A 13,929-nucleotide genomic window follows, 5' to 3' on the forward strand; every position below is an offset into this window, starting at 1 on the left:
AACGCCGGGCCCGGGGCAAGGCTGCAGCGGCCGGGCCGGGCCGGGCCGAGCCAAGCCAAGCCTCACCGCCGAGGACTCCCGGGCGCGGGGAGGGAGGGCTGCAGGCCCGCAGCCCCGCTCGCTTCCCCCGTTTCGCACCTGGGCGCCCGCCGTGGGTGCGCGGAGCCGCCGGTGACTCAGCGGCGCCCCGGTGACCCCGCTCCCGGCAGCGGCGGCGCCTTGCCGCGGCTCTGCCCCCTCCCTCTCGGCAGGATCATCCCACCCCGCCGGGCGGTCACCTCAGCAGGAGGAGCCGCCGCTTTGCCTCCGCTCCCGCAGCGACCTGACGGCAGTGAGCCTCGCCTCGCCGCGCCATGCAAGCAGGGAAGGCAGCCGAGAGCCGGGGCGCCGGCCGGCCCCTGCAGGTCACCATGAAGAGGGGCTACGAGGTGCTCCGCGACCCCCACCTCAACAAGGTAGGGGCGGGCGGGGCAGGTGCGCCGGCGGCGGCCCGGCTCGCTGGGCGCCGAGGGCGGGAGCCCCATCCTCGCCCCCGCCGGCCTCCCGCCCGCCTGTCGGGGACGGAGCTTGCAGAGCCGGAGCCGGGCCCGAGGCGGCGGGGGCGCCGGGCGGCCTCCGGCAGCCGCCACCTGTCGCGGCGGAGCGCCTGGGAAGCGCCCGGCCCGCCCCCCCGCAGCGGCCGCCGGGCCGGGGCCGCCGGCGGGACGGCGGGCGCGGGGCAGCGGTACTTCCTGCGGGCCGGGCGGCGCTTCCTCTTCCTCCGGGGCGGCGGGGGGTCCGCGGGAGGCGGCGTGCGCCGTGCCGGGCCCCCAACTCGCTCCCTACCGGCCTCAGACCCGGGGCGCGGAGCCCGCCGCGGGCAACGGCGGCGTTCCCACTGGATCTGCCAGAGAGAAGCAGCGGCGGCCCGGGGAGGATGCTGCTGAAAGTTCTGCCGCTCTGATGCGAGTTCCCGCTGCCGTGGCTGTGTTTTCCCGGTACCCTCCTTCTTTTCCAGCTCTCTTTCCCACGGGTGCCCCACCTTGTTTCCTGCAGACAAGCCCGGCTGTTACTGCTGTCCTGCGTTTTATCCCCTGACAGGTGGAAAAGGCATTTTATCACCATTATTCCACTCGCAGCTGTAAAACTCCACTCCAGTCCGTCCGTCGTCCCCCCCCGCCCCCGCCCCGCTCTGCATCAGCAAATTCAGTCAGCTTTTAAGAGATGCTGTAGCACAGCAAACCCTTTTTGTCACATCTCCATACCTACTTAAGAATGGTAATTCAGCTTGATAAAACTTTGTAAACATGTAAAACTAATCTGGAAAAAAATAAAGGTGAATGAGTGTTTGCACAGCTCTGATAAAGACGCAAAGTTCAGATAGTAAAATACTTCATTGGCGTGACGGGCCCTGGATTTGCTGCCAAAATGAAAAACGGGTAAGGTCAAAGGTAGATGATAAACCACACCTAGCACGTGAAGCCTTGGTCAAGTCCTTAGCCCAAACTTTGTTCTTGCACACTACTTTTAACGGTACTCTGACTTGTACCTCTGCATTCGAATGTATATACAGTCACTTTACATATTGCTGAGTTGTATAAATTGACCTAAACTATGTCTCTAGTTTTACTGTATAGGTTGACTCATCAGTAAAAGCTCCATGTATTAGTTAGATGAATAGTGCTTTTGTTAGTGTCTTGGTGCTAGACCACAAAGTTTCCTCAGAGGCTGTCTTATGTCTCTGTGTGTGTAGGCCTGAGAAGGTCTCCTGAGGTCAGGTGAAAGGAAAATTAACCAAAATATAAAACTCCCAAGAAGAAACCAAGGAGAGCCTGTTTTGCTTGGGATTGCTTTTAAGCAGCTGCAGTATTCATGGAAAAAAGTCTGATTCAGAATAACCAGGAAAGACAACCAACAAAAAACCCGCCTTGTTTTAAGAAGTAAAATGGGGCTTATTCTAGAATGTGTTGAATAAAGGGCAGTCAGAGGCAAAGCAGGCTCATTGCTGCCTTTTTCCCCTCAAACATCATACGTCTTGCCTCTGAACAGCATACCTGGAGATGAGGTGCTAAAGAGGAAGGGTCTTGCTTGTTTTCCTGGCTTAGGCTGTATTCTTCCCTTCCCCCTCAGCTGTGATATAGCACATGTGTACTGTACAGCAGAGAAGCAGGAAAAAGTAGTTGTTCATTGCCAGCCATATCTACCCACCTAACACAGAGATTGGTGTTAGAAAACGTCAGCTGAAAAATCTGGCCTTTATGCCTGTGAGGAGAGTCTGGTCCTGGTCTGATGAAGGATGGGTAAGCCAGTTTTCTGACTAAGACAGGTGACTTTTGGTGGGTGTGGATGTATTGCACCCTACTATGTGTATACACACACATATAAACATGCACACCCCCTAATATACGTGTATATATTTTTGCCAAATATATATATATATATGGGCAATAAAATCAAATAGTTGAGGACTGCCAATACAGTTGCCAGTTTGATAGCTTGTGGCCTGCCTACATGCATGGGAGCTGGTACTCCCAGTTCACTTTCTATCGCCAAGGCTGTTAAACAACCATCAGATTGCAGAGAATTCAATGTGAAGTAGATAAAGTATCTCCTTTAATGATTCTAAAGTGCAGGGATTTTTTACAGTTCTGCAAAAGTGCCAGAACTTTCTGCTGTCTCCTGGGCCCTGTCTAAGAGCTGCAATTCCTCGGTATCAGCACTTTCTTCTGGATATGGTGCCAGTTTTAGTAGTCCTATTTGCATATACTTGGCAAAAGTAGACTGTAAGTACTGAGTAGTGGTATCAATCAGCAACTCGTAGGAAAATAAAACAAATTATGTTTTCAGGGTCTCTTAAGCCAAGGCAGCTGGCCTGTCAAGCAGGTAAAGGTGAAGTGTGCTGCAGTATGTGGAAGCTTGGGGCTTGTATCCTCAAATAATGCCTTCCTTTTCTCAGACAAGTTTAAAGGAAAATTTCATAGGGAACCATTTATATTTGGACATCTTGAAAAACAGATGTAAGAAGAAATAGGGAACTAGTTTGTTTTTTTTTTTAACGCCTGTCTCCATTTAGTGCCCCACTCATCGAACACAATAAAGCTAGATTTCTGCACACTCAGTACATACATCACTTTTTACACTTAACCTTGATGGCTGACAAGAGAAAGGGCTGTGGGAATGCCAGGGTAAACACCTAAATCTCCTCTTTTCCACTTGCCCTCTACTTCTACCTGGATGGCAAAATTTCTAGAACATGCTAAGCATTGAAGTATGTTGAAGCCCTAGGCAAATACATTCTTAAATCTTTTATGTTTCACTTTGTAAGTAATTCACAAACATGTACAAACTTCACTGAGGAAAAGCATAATAAAAATGTTTGGTGGGTTTGTGATTTTTTTTCCATGCTGGGGCATTTTGCCTACATATGAAACCATTGCTGCTTTTAGAAGGTCACTGAGTGATTTGCCCCATCTCAGCAGCAGTGATGTGTCAAAAATCAGGAGGAACAGCAGACCATAACACACTAAGTTTAATTACTTGAGGACACGTGTCCAAGTCTATAGACAATAATCATGATTCAGTTTATTGTCTGAGATTTTAGGTCCATAGTGTTTAAAAGTGTATTTAGAACCTTTTTGGTAATTGTCTTTTTTTTCCCCTCAGGCAACTAAACACATTGTAAATCGCAATTACAAGGAAAGCAAACACTTTCACTTCTTTTCACTGAAACAGATCGCATTAGAAACCTTTGGCTGGAAGTTGTATGCTCTTTAAGCTGATGAGTTACAGAAGTGTGAAAGTAATTTGCTCTACTACTATAAATCTAATTTATGCTTTATTCAATATACGAGTGTGCAATTTTAAATCACACAAATCATTTAACACTAAACTTTCATCTCATCTTTAATTTTTGTGACCTTTTAATAATGTTTAAGCAAATCATAGTTTCCTATAAGCTGCTTGTTTTCAGAATCTCGATGTGAAGATATGCAAACACGTATTTCAATACCAAGCTTTTCCAATAGCCTATATTGGTTGCCAAGTCTAAACACTTTCCTGATTGAGAAACTTTGCTGTTGGAGGAGTGCTTTGCTTCCAGGCTGCTTTCATATTCTTGCAGAGTGATTCAGTGAGCAAAATAAGTGATTCTATTCAACCTAAGTGCTGGAGGGCTTTCTCCACCCCCAGCTGCTTAATTTTAAATCCTCTCCCCTGACTGACTGCTGTCATCATTGCTGAGTGTAGCGCGCTTGTAAACTGTTCGTCCCTCCTTTTTCTTTCCCTTTATTCAAGTTCCACTAAAGCACTGGAAATTTCAGAACAGACTGACTGATGGGGCTGCTGAATATCCAAGAGCTCCCAATCTCAGTCCCACCTGCAACGGTGTTGGTGTTTTATCCTTACCACCTCCTGTATGTGATGCCCCTGGATCTTAGTACGTTCTCAGTTCAGTTAGTTGTTGGCTGAAGTTGGCTGTCAGTCCGTTAACATGCTATGGGATTTACTATACAAGAACCTTACTGGAACATTTATCCTAATGTCTTATTTCTGACAGTGGCCAAACTGGGATCCCTAAGGAGGAGCAGAAGAGCAAAGGACGCCTCTAGTAATATGCTTGCAGAATAATCAGTTCCAGGCTGAGGGAATGAGCAGTTTATTAGGGGGTTATTAAGATATGAATGCTTGTCTTTCTTATCAGGTTACACATGCCATGTGTACTAATTTACTAAAAAAAAAGTAAACTTTTTTAATTCAAGTGAAATTGTTATCTGAGCTAGAGAGAAGCGTGGACTTCCCATTTTGCCCCCATGTTTCAGACAGTGGGAGGAGAATCCTTGTGAAATACAGATATATTTTGTTCTGTATACAGCTATTTGCTTCACTAAATTCAAATTTGATTTTGAGAAAGTATAATCCTGTGTTTGCTGTGGGTGACATATAAAAAAGGTCTTACAACTCTGACAGTTGTTGGCGACCCTGTAATAGGCCTCAGAAAATCCAGACCTCATTAAAAAACCAGAAGCATTCCAGTGAGATTTTCTGTATCTGATGGGTGAAAGAGAAGAAACATTTAAGAACCTCCTCTAAATAAATCTATTCTTTTATCAAATACCAAGCATAGAAGTCTTTTTTCCTTCCATCGGTAATGTTCATATTTTCACATCTTAAACTTGTGTGTACTTTGGCAGAATCCTGTGGAGTGGCCAGTGCTCACTGAGTTGCTTTTGCCTTAGCTGTAGATAGATATTCTGGGAAGAAAACTGATGAAACTGGGGATGGAGGAGGAAAACATTCCTTGAAATGGCTTATTAGAAATATCTATTAATTTGTAAAACAGATTTTCTGGAGATTACTTCATATTGCAAGAGGTGATTTTATATTATGTAGTAGTAGGTATGATAGCATCTTTTAGATTGGGAGATGGTCATCTCCATGGGAAAGCAAAGGTATCATTAGAAGAAATTTTTTGGGGTATAGCTGCTGATCACTGTCACAGTCTTCTACCTCCTTTTTTCCTATAAACTTGTTGCTCTTTACAACTTTGTAGTTTTTAACAGTAGTATTTCCCAGTTCTTATCCCTATCAGATCACCTAGCAGAGCAGTTCTGATTTTGATAGGGATAAGCACATGCAATTTTTCTGGCCTTTGAGAAGAGTAAATAGTATAGTGGTTATGCTAGCACAAAAAGCAAAGCAATCTGGTCTTTGTCTGAAACCTTTTAGAGTGAACTTGTATCGATTTTGCCGGTGTGCTTGGCGAGCGTTGCGGTTTTAATCTGTTACTAGGGTCTCTGACACTGGAGTTGCTGTGTAAATTAGCAGGTTCTTCAAGTGTCAGGTTGGTTCATACCAGAGCTGTTCTCTCTTTAACCATCATGACCATGAGTTGCAAACTGGCAGAACTGCAGCTACCTTGTACGCTTGGGTTTTGGGCAAGGGCATGAGCTCAGCGATGGTACCAGTGGGTACCATAGGGCTGGGTGAGGAGGTTTTTACATTGCCAGCATGTTCTCCCTTCTTGGAATGACCTTGAGGTGTGAGGGAGGAGTTGTGATGCAGGATAGTTTTTGTATGAGTGCTTTTATTTACAGTATGTGTGAAGGGGCTTTACAAATTAATTCTGTGCTTTTTTCCACCTTTCTTAGTTTAAGGCAAGTTTGTCCTGCATACTATTAATAAGGAAAAAGTCTTGAGAAAAGCACAAAATATTTCAATCAGATTATTTTACCATCACCTTCCATTTTATGTATGCAGCTTGCAGCGTTCATTGCCTGCTACTACTTTTTTCCTGACCTAGTAGGTGAGATGCTGTGGTTGGTGTTATATTCTTTTCTTCCTATTGGCCTCCAGTTCTTTGCTTGCAGTTATGAAAAAGAGTGCTGAGACAGCGAGCTGGGAACAAAGTTCTGTGACCTGAATTAAAAGCAAATAAAATGAGGGAGAAGAAGTTATGTAGTAAGTACAGCAGTAATAGCAACTGAGTAGTGGTATGAGTTGTCACAAGAAGCTGAAACCTAGAATTATAATGCTGTTCAAGCATTAAAAACACTTTTCAGTTGTGTAATTTTCTTGTGAACTTCAGTAATTGAACACAAAGTTGACCTTTTTTCTTTAGACTGAGGAATCCTACGCCCACTGGTTATAAACGCTACTTGAATAGAAACATTAATCCTGGCACAGAGCACCTTGCAAACAGGATTTGTGTATTTAGAACGGGTTAAATGTGCTTTTCTACACCAGGTTTTGTATGCCGGCCACAGAACTTAGGTGTTGTTTTTTTAATCTTATTGGTGGATGCTGACAATAAGTAGGATAAGAGCTTGATGAGAAATTGTACTTCTGTCTAGGTAAAATAAACTGCAGAGAACATTTGTGCTTTCTGCAGAAAGCATATCTCAGGGTACAGAAATTCTTATTCTGCGTTCTTCACTTTATATGTCCAGTTCTGCTGAATCAGTCTCTTGTGTCGAGCTGTCTCTGGAAAAGAAAGAAAACGTGGCTGTAGCAGGCACAAGCTTCGCTCCCCCAGCCCAGCTTCCCCCTCTGAGAGGAGGAGGAAGTGAAATGTGTGTGACAGCTCTGTTTCTTACTAACCCGTGACCCCAGGTTAAAATGTGCCATCTTTGCCTTGTCATGCCTTTCCCTTCCTTCCTTGCCCGCTCAGGTGAGCTATGTGCTCGGTGCGTGACTCGCTGGTGGCTGCTGTAGCGCAGACCCGCAGGCCTTGATGCGGGGTTTCATGCCGAAGGTCTCATTGCTCCAGGCTCTGATGGCCAAGTGGCCCACTGCCATTGTGCTAAATATGTTACTGATGGAGGTCTGAAACAGAGTATCAATACCCTTCAATTAGGTCCTTCAGTTAGGTTTTTCCAGTTTATATCAGAGAATGTTACAGTGGAGCAGCTGTTTTGAAGAAGTGTCGAAACTGTCATTTGCTGGAGGACGTGGTTCTGAGATTTCAGCCACAGTAGCAAGTGGTTTGTGCTCCCTGCAAATCTGAAGAGCTCTTGTAAAGTGTCCTTCCCTGGCTGAAGCAAATGTACGGTGGTTGCCCAAGAGTTCTGTGGCCCGTCGTGGCTGGAAGAGTAGCATGGAAAAGGGGGAAAGAACAGAAATAAGAACATTGTTGGGTTCGTATGCCTGTGGAATGAGATGCACGGGGTAGTCTGTTCACTCCCATGTGCCTGAAACAAAGAAAGAATTGTCTTCTGTGAACATTAATAAGAGTGGGACATTTAACATATGCTGAAACTCCTAGGTTTCTTTATTTGGTTGGTTTTTGGTTTGGTTTGGTTTTTTCCCCTTAATGATACTGTTGGACAGGGTGGGATACTTTAAAAAAAAAAAAAAAAAAAAGAGCAGACTATTTCCATTCACTGTGTATAGGTGCAGTGTCAGGAAGGACCTGCTACCTGTTAAGTGCCGGCTGGGGAGTAGTGGATGTCCATTCATCTTTATGCATTCATTGTCTTCATTCGGCTCTGTTAATCCTGTCCCTCTGAGACAAGTACCTGTGGACTTCTGACCCAGAGATGCACATGCATGCCTGTCAGCGAGGCTTTAGTGCATGGAACTGAATTTGAAGAATTGTGTGTATTTTTCTTACATGGTTGCTGTGGTATCACGGTAGCACTGAGATGTTTAAAGCATTGGTTTACTAGATTAGATCATAAATGGGTATAAATTAAGGATCCCTTGGATTTGATGAATAGTGCTGTATTTGATCATGCTGTTATACACACGTGATCTTCTGTTAGAAAGATGGTGATTTGTGAACTTACTTTAAAAAGACTTTTCCAGTGAAGTTACCAAGGCCATTGTTGGAGGAAGGCTCAGTCTTACAGCTTCTGAGCATAAGGGATTGTCTGTCTTCAGCAGGAGCTTTTGTGAGCTCCAAAGCTATCGTCTAACTAGGAAAGGTGCCAGTTATGGGAACACACCCTGTGACTATCCACAGAGTTAGCTTCCGTAGAAGTGGGCGCAGAGGCTACGTCTCTACTAGCACAAACCAGATGTTGTAACACCTGGTGCTGTGTGCGTGCACTGGCCGGTGAGCTGCTGTGTTGCCGGGGCTCTGGCTGATGCTGCTACGCCTCTTCATCTTCTCTGAATTTTTCTAACTCCTTCCTTTGCCATGATTGAAAGTTTGACAGTAGTAGGCCATTAGTTAGTTGTTTGAATGTCCTCTTTCACGGAGCGGCTTTCTCTTTATTTTGTGCAGTGCAGGCCAGGCCTGTGACTGGGAACAGTTTTTCAGTAATTGTCTCCATTGGCTGGTGTAACACAACATCAAGGAGCTAAATCTGGTGTAGGAAAAAGGCAGTAAAATGTTGTAGGATTACCAATTCAGAATACATGGTAGCCATTTGTTATAGTTTTGTATAGTAAAGCTGCAGGCAAACTTGAAACAGTAGCCGTGTGACTGCAAAACTGGGAATAAACTTCCTAATGGACAGGAAGAAGTAGCAAGACTACACAGGAACTTGTCAGAGACCTGGGAAAGGCTTTGGTGCTTCAGTGTTTTACCTGGAATTCGAACCTTCATTTAAAGATGCTGATAGTTTCTAGTCAGAGGCAGAGTATGAATGTGGCTTGACACTAGACTGTTCTGCCTTATCATTCATGGAGAAGGGTATCATGCATAGTCAGCAGCACTGCTTCCTAGCAGGGCTTGCAGACATGAGAAATCTACTTTACCCAATCGATGTATTAAGAAGCGATATTTATTGTGGGGTCCTATTCTGAATAGCTAGAAATTGACTTGTGGTTCCAAAATTGCAGCTGTGCAAGCTCTCTGTATGTCTGTTCATCTTCAAAAAAAATTGAAGTCATGGATGAAGTCAAGCAAGGTAGGAGAAACCATGTAGTAGTTACTTCAAGAAAATGTCGAAATATAGTTGAAGTGTTTTTGTTAATAGTCACACCGTGTGTCCTGCATAGGTTGAACTTTTATGTCAGTCACTCTTTTCTCTACCTTCTCCCCCTCAATAGCAATTTTATAAGTAGTATTATACCTTTAATTGAGAATTAAATAACGTGTAGAAAGATAGCAGGAATTTTAAGACTGCCTCAAAGGATTGTCAGTATGATGCACATTACAGACACCTCTAGGATCCAGGACTGCTATGATACACAGCCATGGGGAATCGAGGTTGGACCATAATCACAAATAAGCTCATTGTTTTTATAAGAATGATAAATTTGTCTAGGGTGATATTAGAGAAAGAACTAAGGACCTGATTGTGATACTGGTTTTAGTAGTGTAAGCTCTGAGTGCCTTTAACCTCCACATACTTCTAAAATTTGTCTCCTAGTAGCCTGTTTAGAAGGAGAAGTTGAAATATTTGTTCAATGTGCAAGATAAATGTCTTTGGCTAGCCTGGCCTTTCTGAAACTAGTCTAATTTTATCTAAAATGATGAATATTATAGTATCTCAATTTTTTTATTAATTGAGATGACTTGAAATAGTCCCAACCTTTGGGTGATTTCAGAGAAGAGAATGGTGTGAAGAAAGCTAAATGTGTTTAAATATCTAAATCAATTTTGTATGAAAATTTTTTTATGCATATTCCTTGCTATAGGGTTTTTTTTTTAATTTAAAAAAACCCTGAACTCCATGCATAAGAAAACAAGTTTGTGTCTTATCAAAGCTTAAACTTTGCTAATGTGATTTGTTGCATAATTCAGGAAGCAAAAACCCTGACTTAGAAGGAGGAGGTCACAGGGCACCCTGGAGGCAGTTCTTGCAGGCCCTGTGTACTTTCTGTTGAAATCAGCGTCTGTAGTTTACTTGCATACTGTTAGTGTCTATTCCTGTGTGAAACACAATACTCTGTGCAGGACTTGAGGCTGTTTACAATGTAGAGGAAGCTGAGGAAGTGTGGAGTAAACACTTTTTATATACATGAAGAATACATAACGTAGAACTCAAAAAAAAGTATCATAATTATCTTATGCTTTGAATACTTGTGGCTTTCAGCCAAACATGTAGAAATACACCAGGATGTAGTCATCTGCTGTAAGAGTTCAGAAAGCAAATTCATTACTGGTTTGCTCTTAAAATATAAATGAGGCATAGAGCAGCCATGCATTTTATCATTGCATGTTTATGCTTAGGTTTTGACTTAATTTATTGTTCAAGTAGAAACTGTTACCTGTTTCTGGCTTAGAAAAACTGTGTTTTTTTTCTCTAATAACTAAATCTAATATTAAAACTAAAGTCACTGTTCTGCCTCTTCTTTTTGTGTATTCATAAAATAAATGTCCCCCCAAGTGGTATGAAAAATTACAAACACCTTTGGTTCAATGTAACTTTGCTTAAATAAACTCAGTCTTCAGTCTTGAGTTAGTATTTCAGATTTATCTGTCTTATTAATGAATTGCATGTATCTTTGGAACAGACTAGGTGCTATGGGATATGAAATGATTTTGGCATCTAGTTCAAATGGGATACCATAGTTTAGCTTTCTTCCTTTTGTCCCCCATGAGTGGTACACTTAAGTTTGCTTTTGGCATGGAGATTGCATAGTACAGAATCACTGCTTTGCAAGAGAAGACAAGAATTGTTATGAAATACATCATTCCTTTTTCCACAAAGGCAAAAATAATATTGGCTTTTACTAATGGCTTAAAAAAACCCCATCTTTGCCTTAAATCTGTCCTGGAGATGACTGGATAGTGGTGATTATGAAGAATGGTATAACATTTTCAGTACTAGTGTCTAGCTGACTTATTGGATTTACTTCCTCCAGATACCTGACTTTACAAAGCAGATTTACGTGTGGGGGTGTATTTACGAAAGAGGCAGTAAAGCCTCTTTACCTAAATAGTACAAAGGGGCTCAATGGTTACAGACAGAAGTCAGAGTAGAGAACACTGTATTGCTAAAGTAAAGTGAACACTTGAGTCTGTGAAGTGCTTAATGTTGGTTTGATTTGGCTTGAACCTCTTCAAGTCCTGTATGATGTTTTTTTGGAGGGGTTGGACAGGAGCAGCGGACCTGAAGCAGAGGAAGCCTGTTTATGTTGGTTGGTAGGTAGTTGCCTTTTTGAAGGTATTGATGATCCTCCTGCATCTTTGCTTCTTACACACACACTTCTCCACTCCGTCTTTGCTTAAGATCTGAGCAGACTACTATCTAGTTAATAAACTTAGGTTAAAAATGTGAGGTGTTAAAACACAGGACTTCATCAGCTGTTGGCTGATTTAAGTGTATGGTTCTAAAACTCTAAGAAGTACTTTTCAAGATTTTGTGGGTTCTTTTTGCCATTGTTAAAGGTGTTAAAATTACAACTGAGTTTCTTTATGTAAAGTAGAAGTGTGGTTAATAGCTGAAAAAACATTTTAAGATTCTTTAAAGTACAGAATATTGAACCCTAATGCTGACATGTTCAGCACTTTTAGTGTGTGATAAATACATGGAATAAAATCCTTGTTGGATTTCAAAATACTGACTATTGAAAGGTAAATTTATCTGCTGCTATTTATAGGCAAATGGAAGTTATTCTGAAAATACATTTCAAACTCTTGATTTTGTGCTGTAGCACAAGTAACTGCTTTTACTTAAGGTCCTTAGGTTTGCATAGCTTTGCTTTTGCCCAGGCATAAGTCATTGTTAAAAGTCATGTCCTAGGAGCAAGTGCTGGGGGAGGAATGGAGAGCCTTCTGCCAGGGATTTGGGATTCAGGCTTTTGGACCTTCTGCAGGAGTGAGATCTTGCAGCAGTTTGTTCCTCCTTCTGCCCAGGCTTTTGAGTCTTCCTCAGACCATACATTTTAGGTGACTGCTTGACATCTTCATTCTCGTGGTTTTTCTGAAATACTTACCTTGTTCTTGACTGGAGCCCAAGAGGGACAGTTGTACTTCTGATTCCAACAGAATTCCATCTTGGGATGTTTCAAGTCACCTCTATCCCGGGAGCGCTTTGAGACTCAGCGATGCCCCCTTTCCACCGCCTTTGCACGGGGGCCCTTGTGTTTTCAGGCTGCTGCTGAATGTAGATGTCATTTTACAGACTTCATCTAAAGCTTTCAGGCCTGGTGAAGGAGAGCTGGTTCCCCGCTATGCTTCAAAGCATTTCTCTGCACAGGGTATTCACTGAAGTTTTTTGAAAAAATTTACTAGAGTTTGTGTGTAACAAACATCTATTCATGAAGTCAATGAACTTTGGTGTATTATTTCTATGCATAGCTTATGTGTAACAACAAGCTTGAGGTAATATAATTTTTAACAGAGTTCTAGACATGAAGACATCCGCTGTTTGTCTTCTAAGGCATACAAATTTATGTCTTTAAGGCATACAATTTTTATAGTCTGAGGAGAACATAAAAGCAGTGTGGTTTATCTGTTTTGTGTTGTTGCTTTTTATTAAGATTTTGTGCCAAATTCTCTAAGGATGAGGCTTACCAATTGCATTACTTTCTCTAAATGAAGGCTGGATAAAGCCTCCCTCTTGCTCATGTGATAGGGGATTTGGCATGGCTGTCTATTATTAGGTCAGTCAAGGGTCAAGTAAAGAAATAAGGAATGGCCCTTAAAATAGCTTGGTAATTCTGATTTTTTTCTTTTTACTTTGCTTAAGCATACAAGTTCTTACATTTACAACACTGGAGTAATTGAACTAAATACATCGATTGTAGGTGAGAATAAATACATAAAAGTAGCTGAGCGTGTCTTACTCACTGTACTGCTTTTTTTCTGTATCAAAGGTGGCTTTCACCACACAGCCTCAGCAACAGCTTGAAAGTAACACTTTATCTAAGGTCAGGAAGAGCAGAACTTCTCACTTTGTATCTTATTTGGGGAAACATAACCAGTCCAGCTCTGTTTCGTAGCCACTGGCCTTGTGTTTGCCAGAAGAGCAAAAGTGTTCCAGGTCAGGAGTCTGCCTGAAACTGGAGCCTCTGCCCTCCTGCCAGGCTGTTTGAGGTACTGAGCCCTCGTGCTTCTTGGAGTACATGGATAAACTCAAAGTAGAAAATAAAAAGCGAGTGGTTCCTTCTGAGGTGTAATTCTTAGGAAAAAAGAATAAGCCATAGGATAAAGAAACACACCCTTCAGACTAACGTTATTTCCTAAACGTCTTAATTTCGTGTAGTTTATGGCAAGAAATAACTTTCTTCTGGTTCTGTAGTTACTGAGTCCTCTAACTTTATTCTGAAATGAGGACGTAGTGGGTAAAACACAGGTAAGAAGAATAGATGAATATAGGAAAGTACAGTTGTCATAATGTTCTACTGGCAATTTAAACAGGCTGTGTGACTAGCACACACCCTTTCTGGTTTGTTTTGAGGTACACTTCACAAATCTTTAAACATATGACTGAAGCTTTTTTTGTCTTACTTCAGAACTATGAAATGGGTGTGAGTACACACATTTTTCCCCCCTGTAATTAGTGAGCTCTACTTCAGCAAGAGAGACAAAATATTGTAGTAGATTGGGTACTGGAG

At 42.6% G+C, this 13,929-nt stretch overlaps 1 protein-coding gene across 1 annotated transcript in view; it reads left to right on the plus strand.

Annotated features, from left to right (window-relative positions):
• Positions 1-353: 353 nt before the first annotated feature.
• Positions 354-13,929, plus strand: part of ME1 (malic enzyme 1) — a 184,229-nt gene continuing 170,653 nt past the window's right edge. The window contains exon 1 of the mRNA XM_086461433.1: positions 354-455. Within this exon, the coding sequence (XP_086317559.1) occupies positions 354-455 (102 nt within the window). The remainder of the gene's footprint in view (positions 456-13,929) is intronic.

Source organism: Leptosomus discolor, chromosome 2 (assembly GCF_034619465.1).
Source record: "Leptosomus discolor isolate bLepDis1 chromosome 2, bLepDis1.hap2, whole genome shotgun sequence".
Taxonomy (NCBI): domain Eukaryota; kingdom Metazoa; phylum Chordata; class Aves; order Leptosomiformes; family Leptosomidae; genus Leptosomus; species Leptosomus discolor.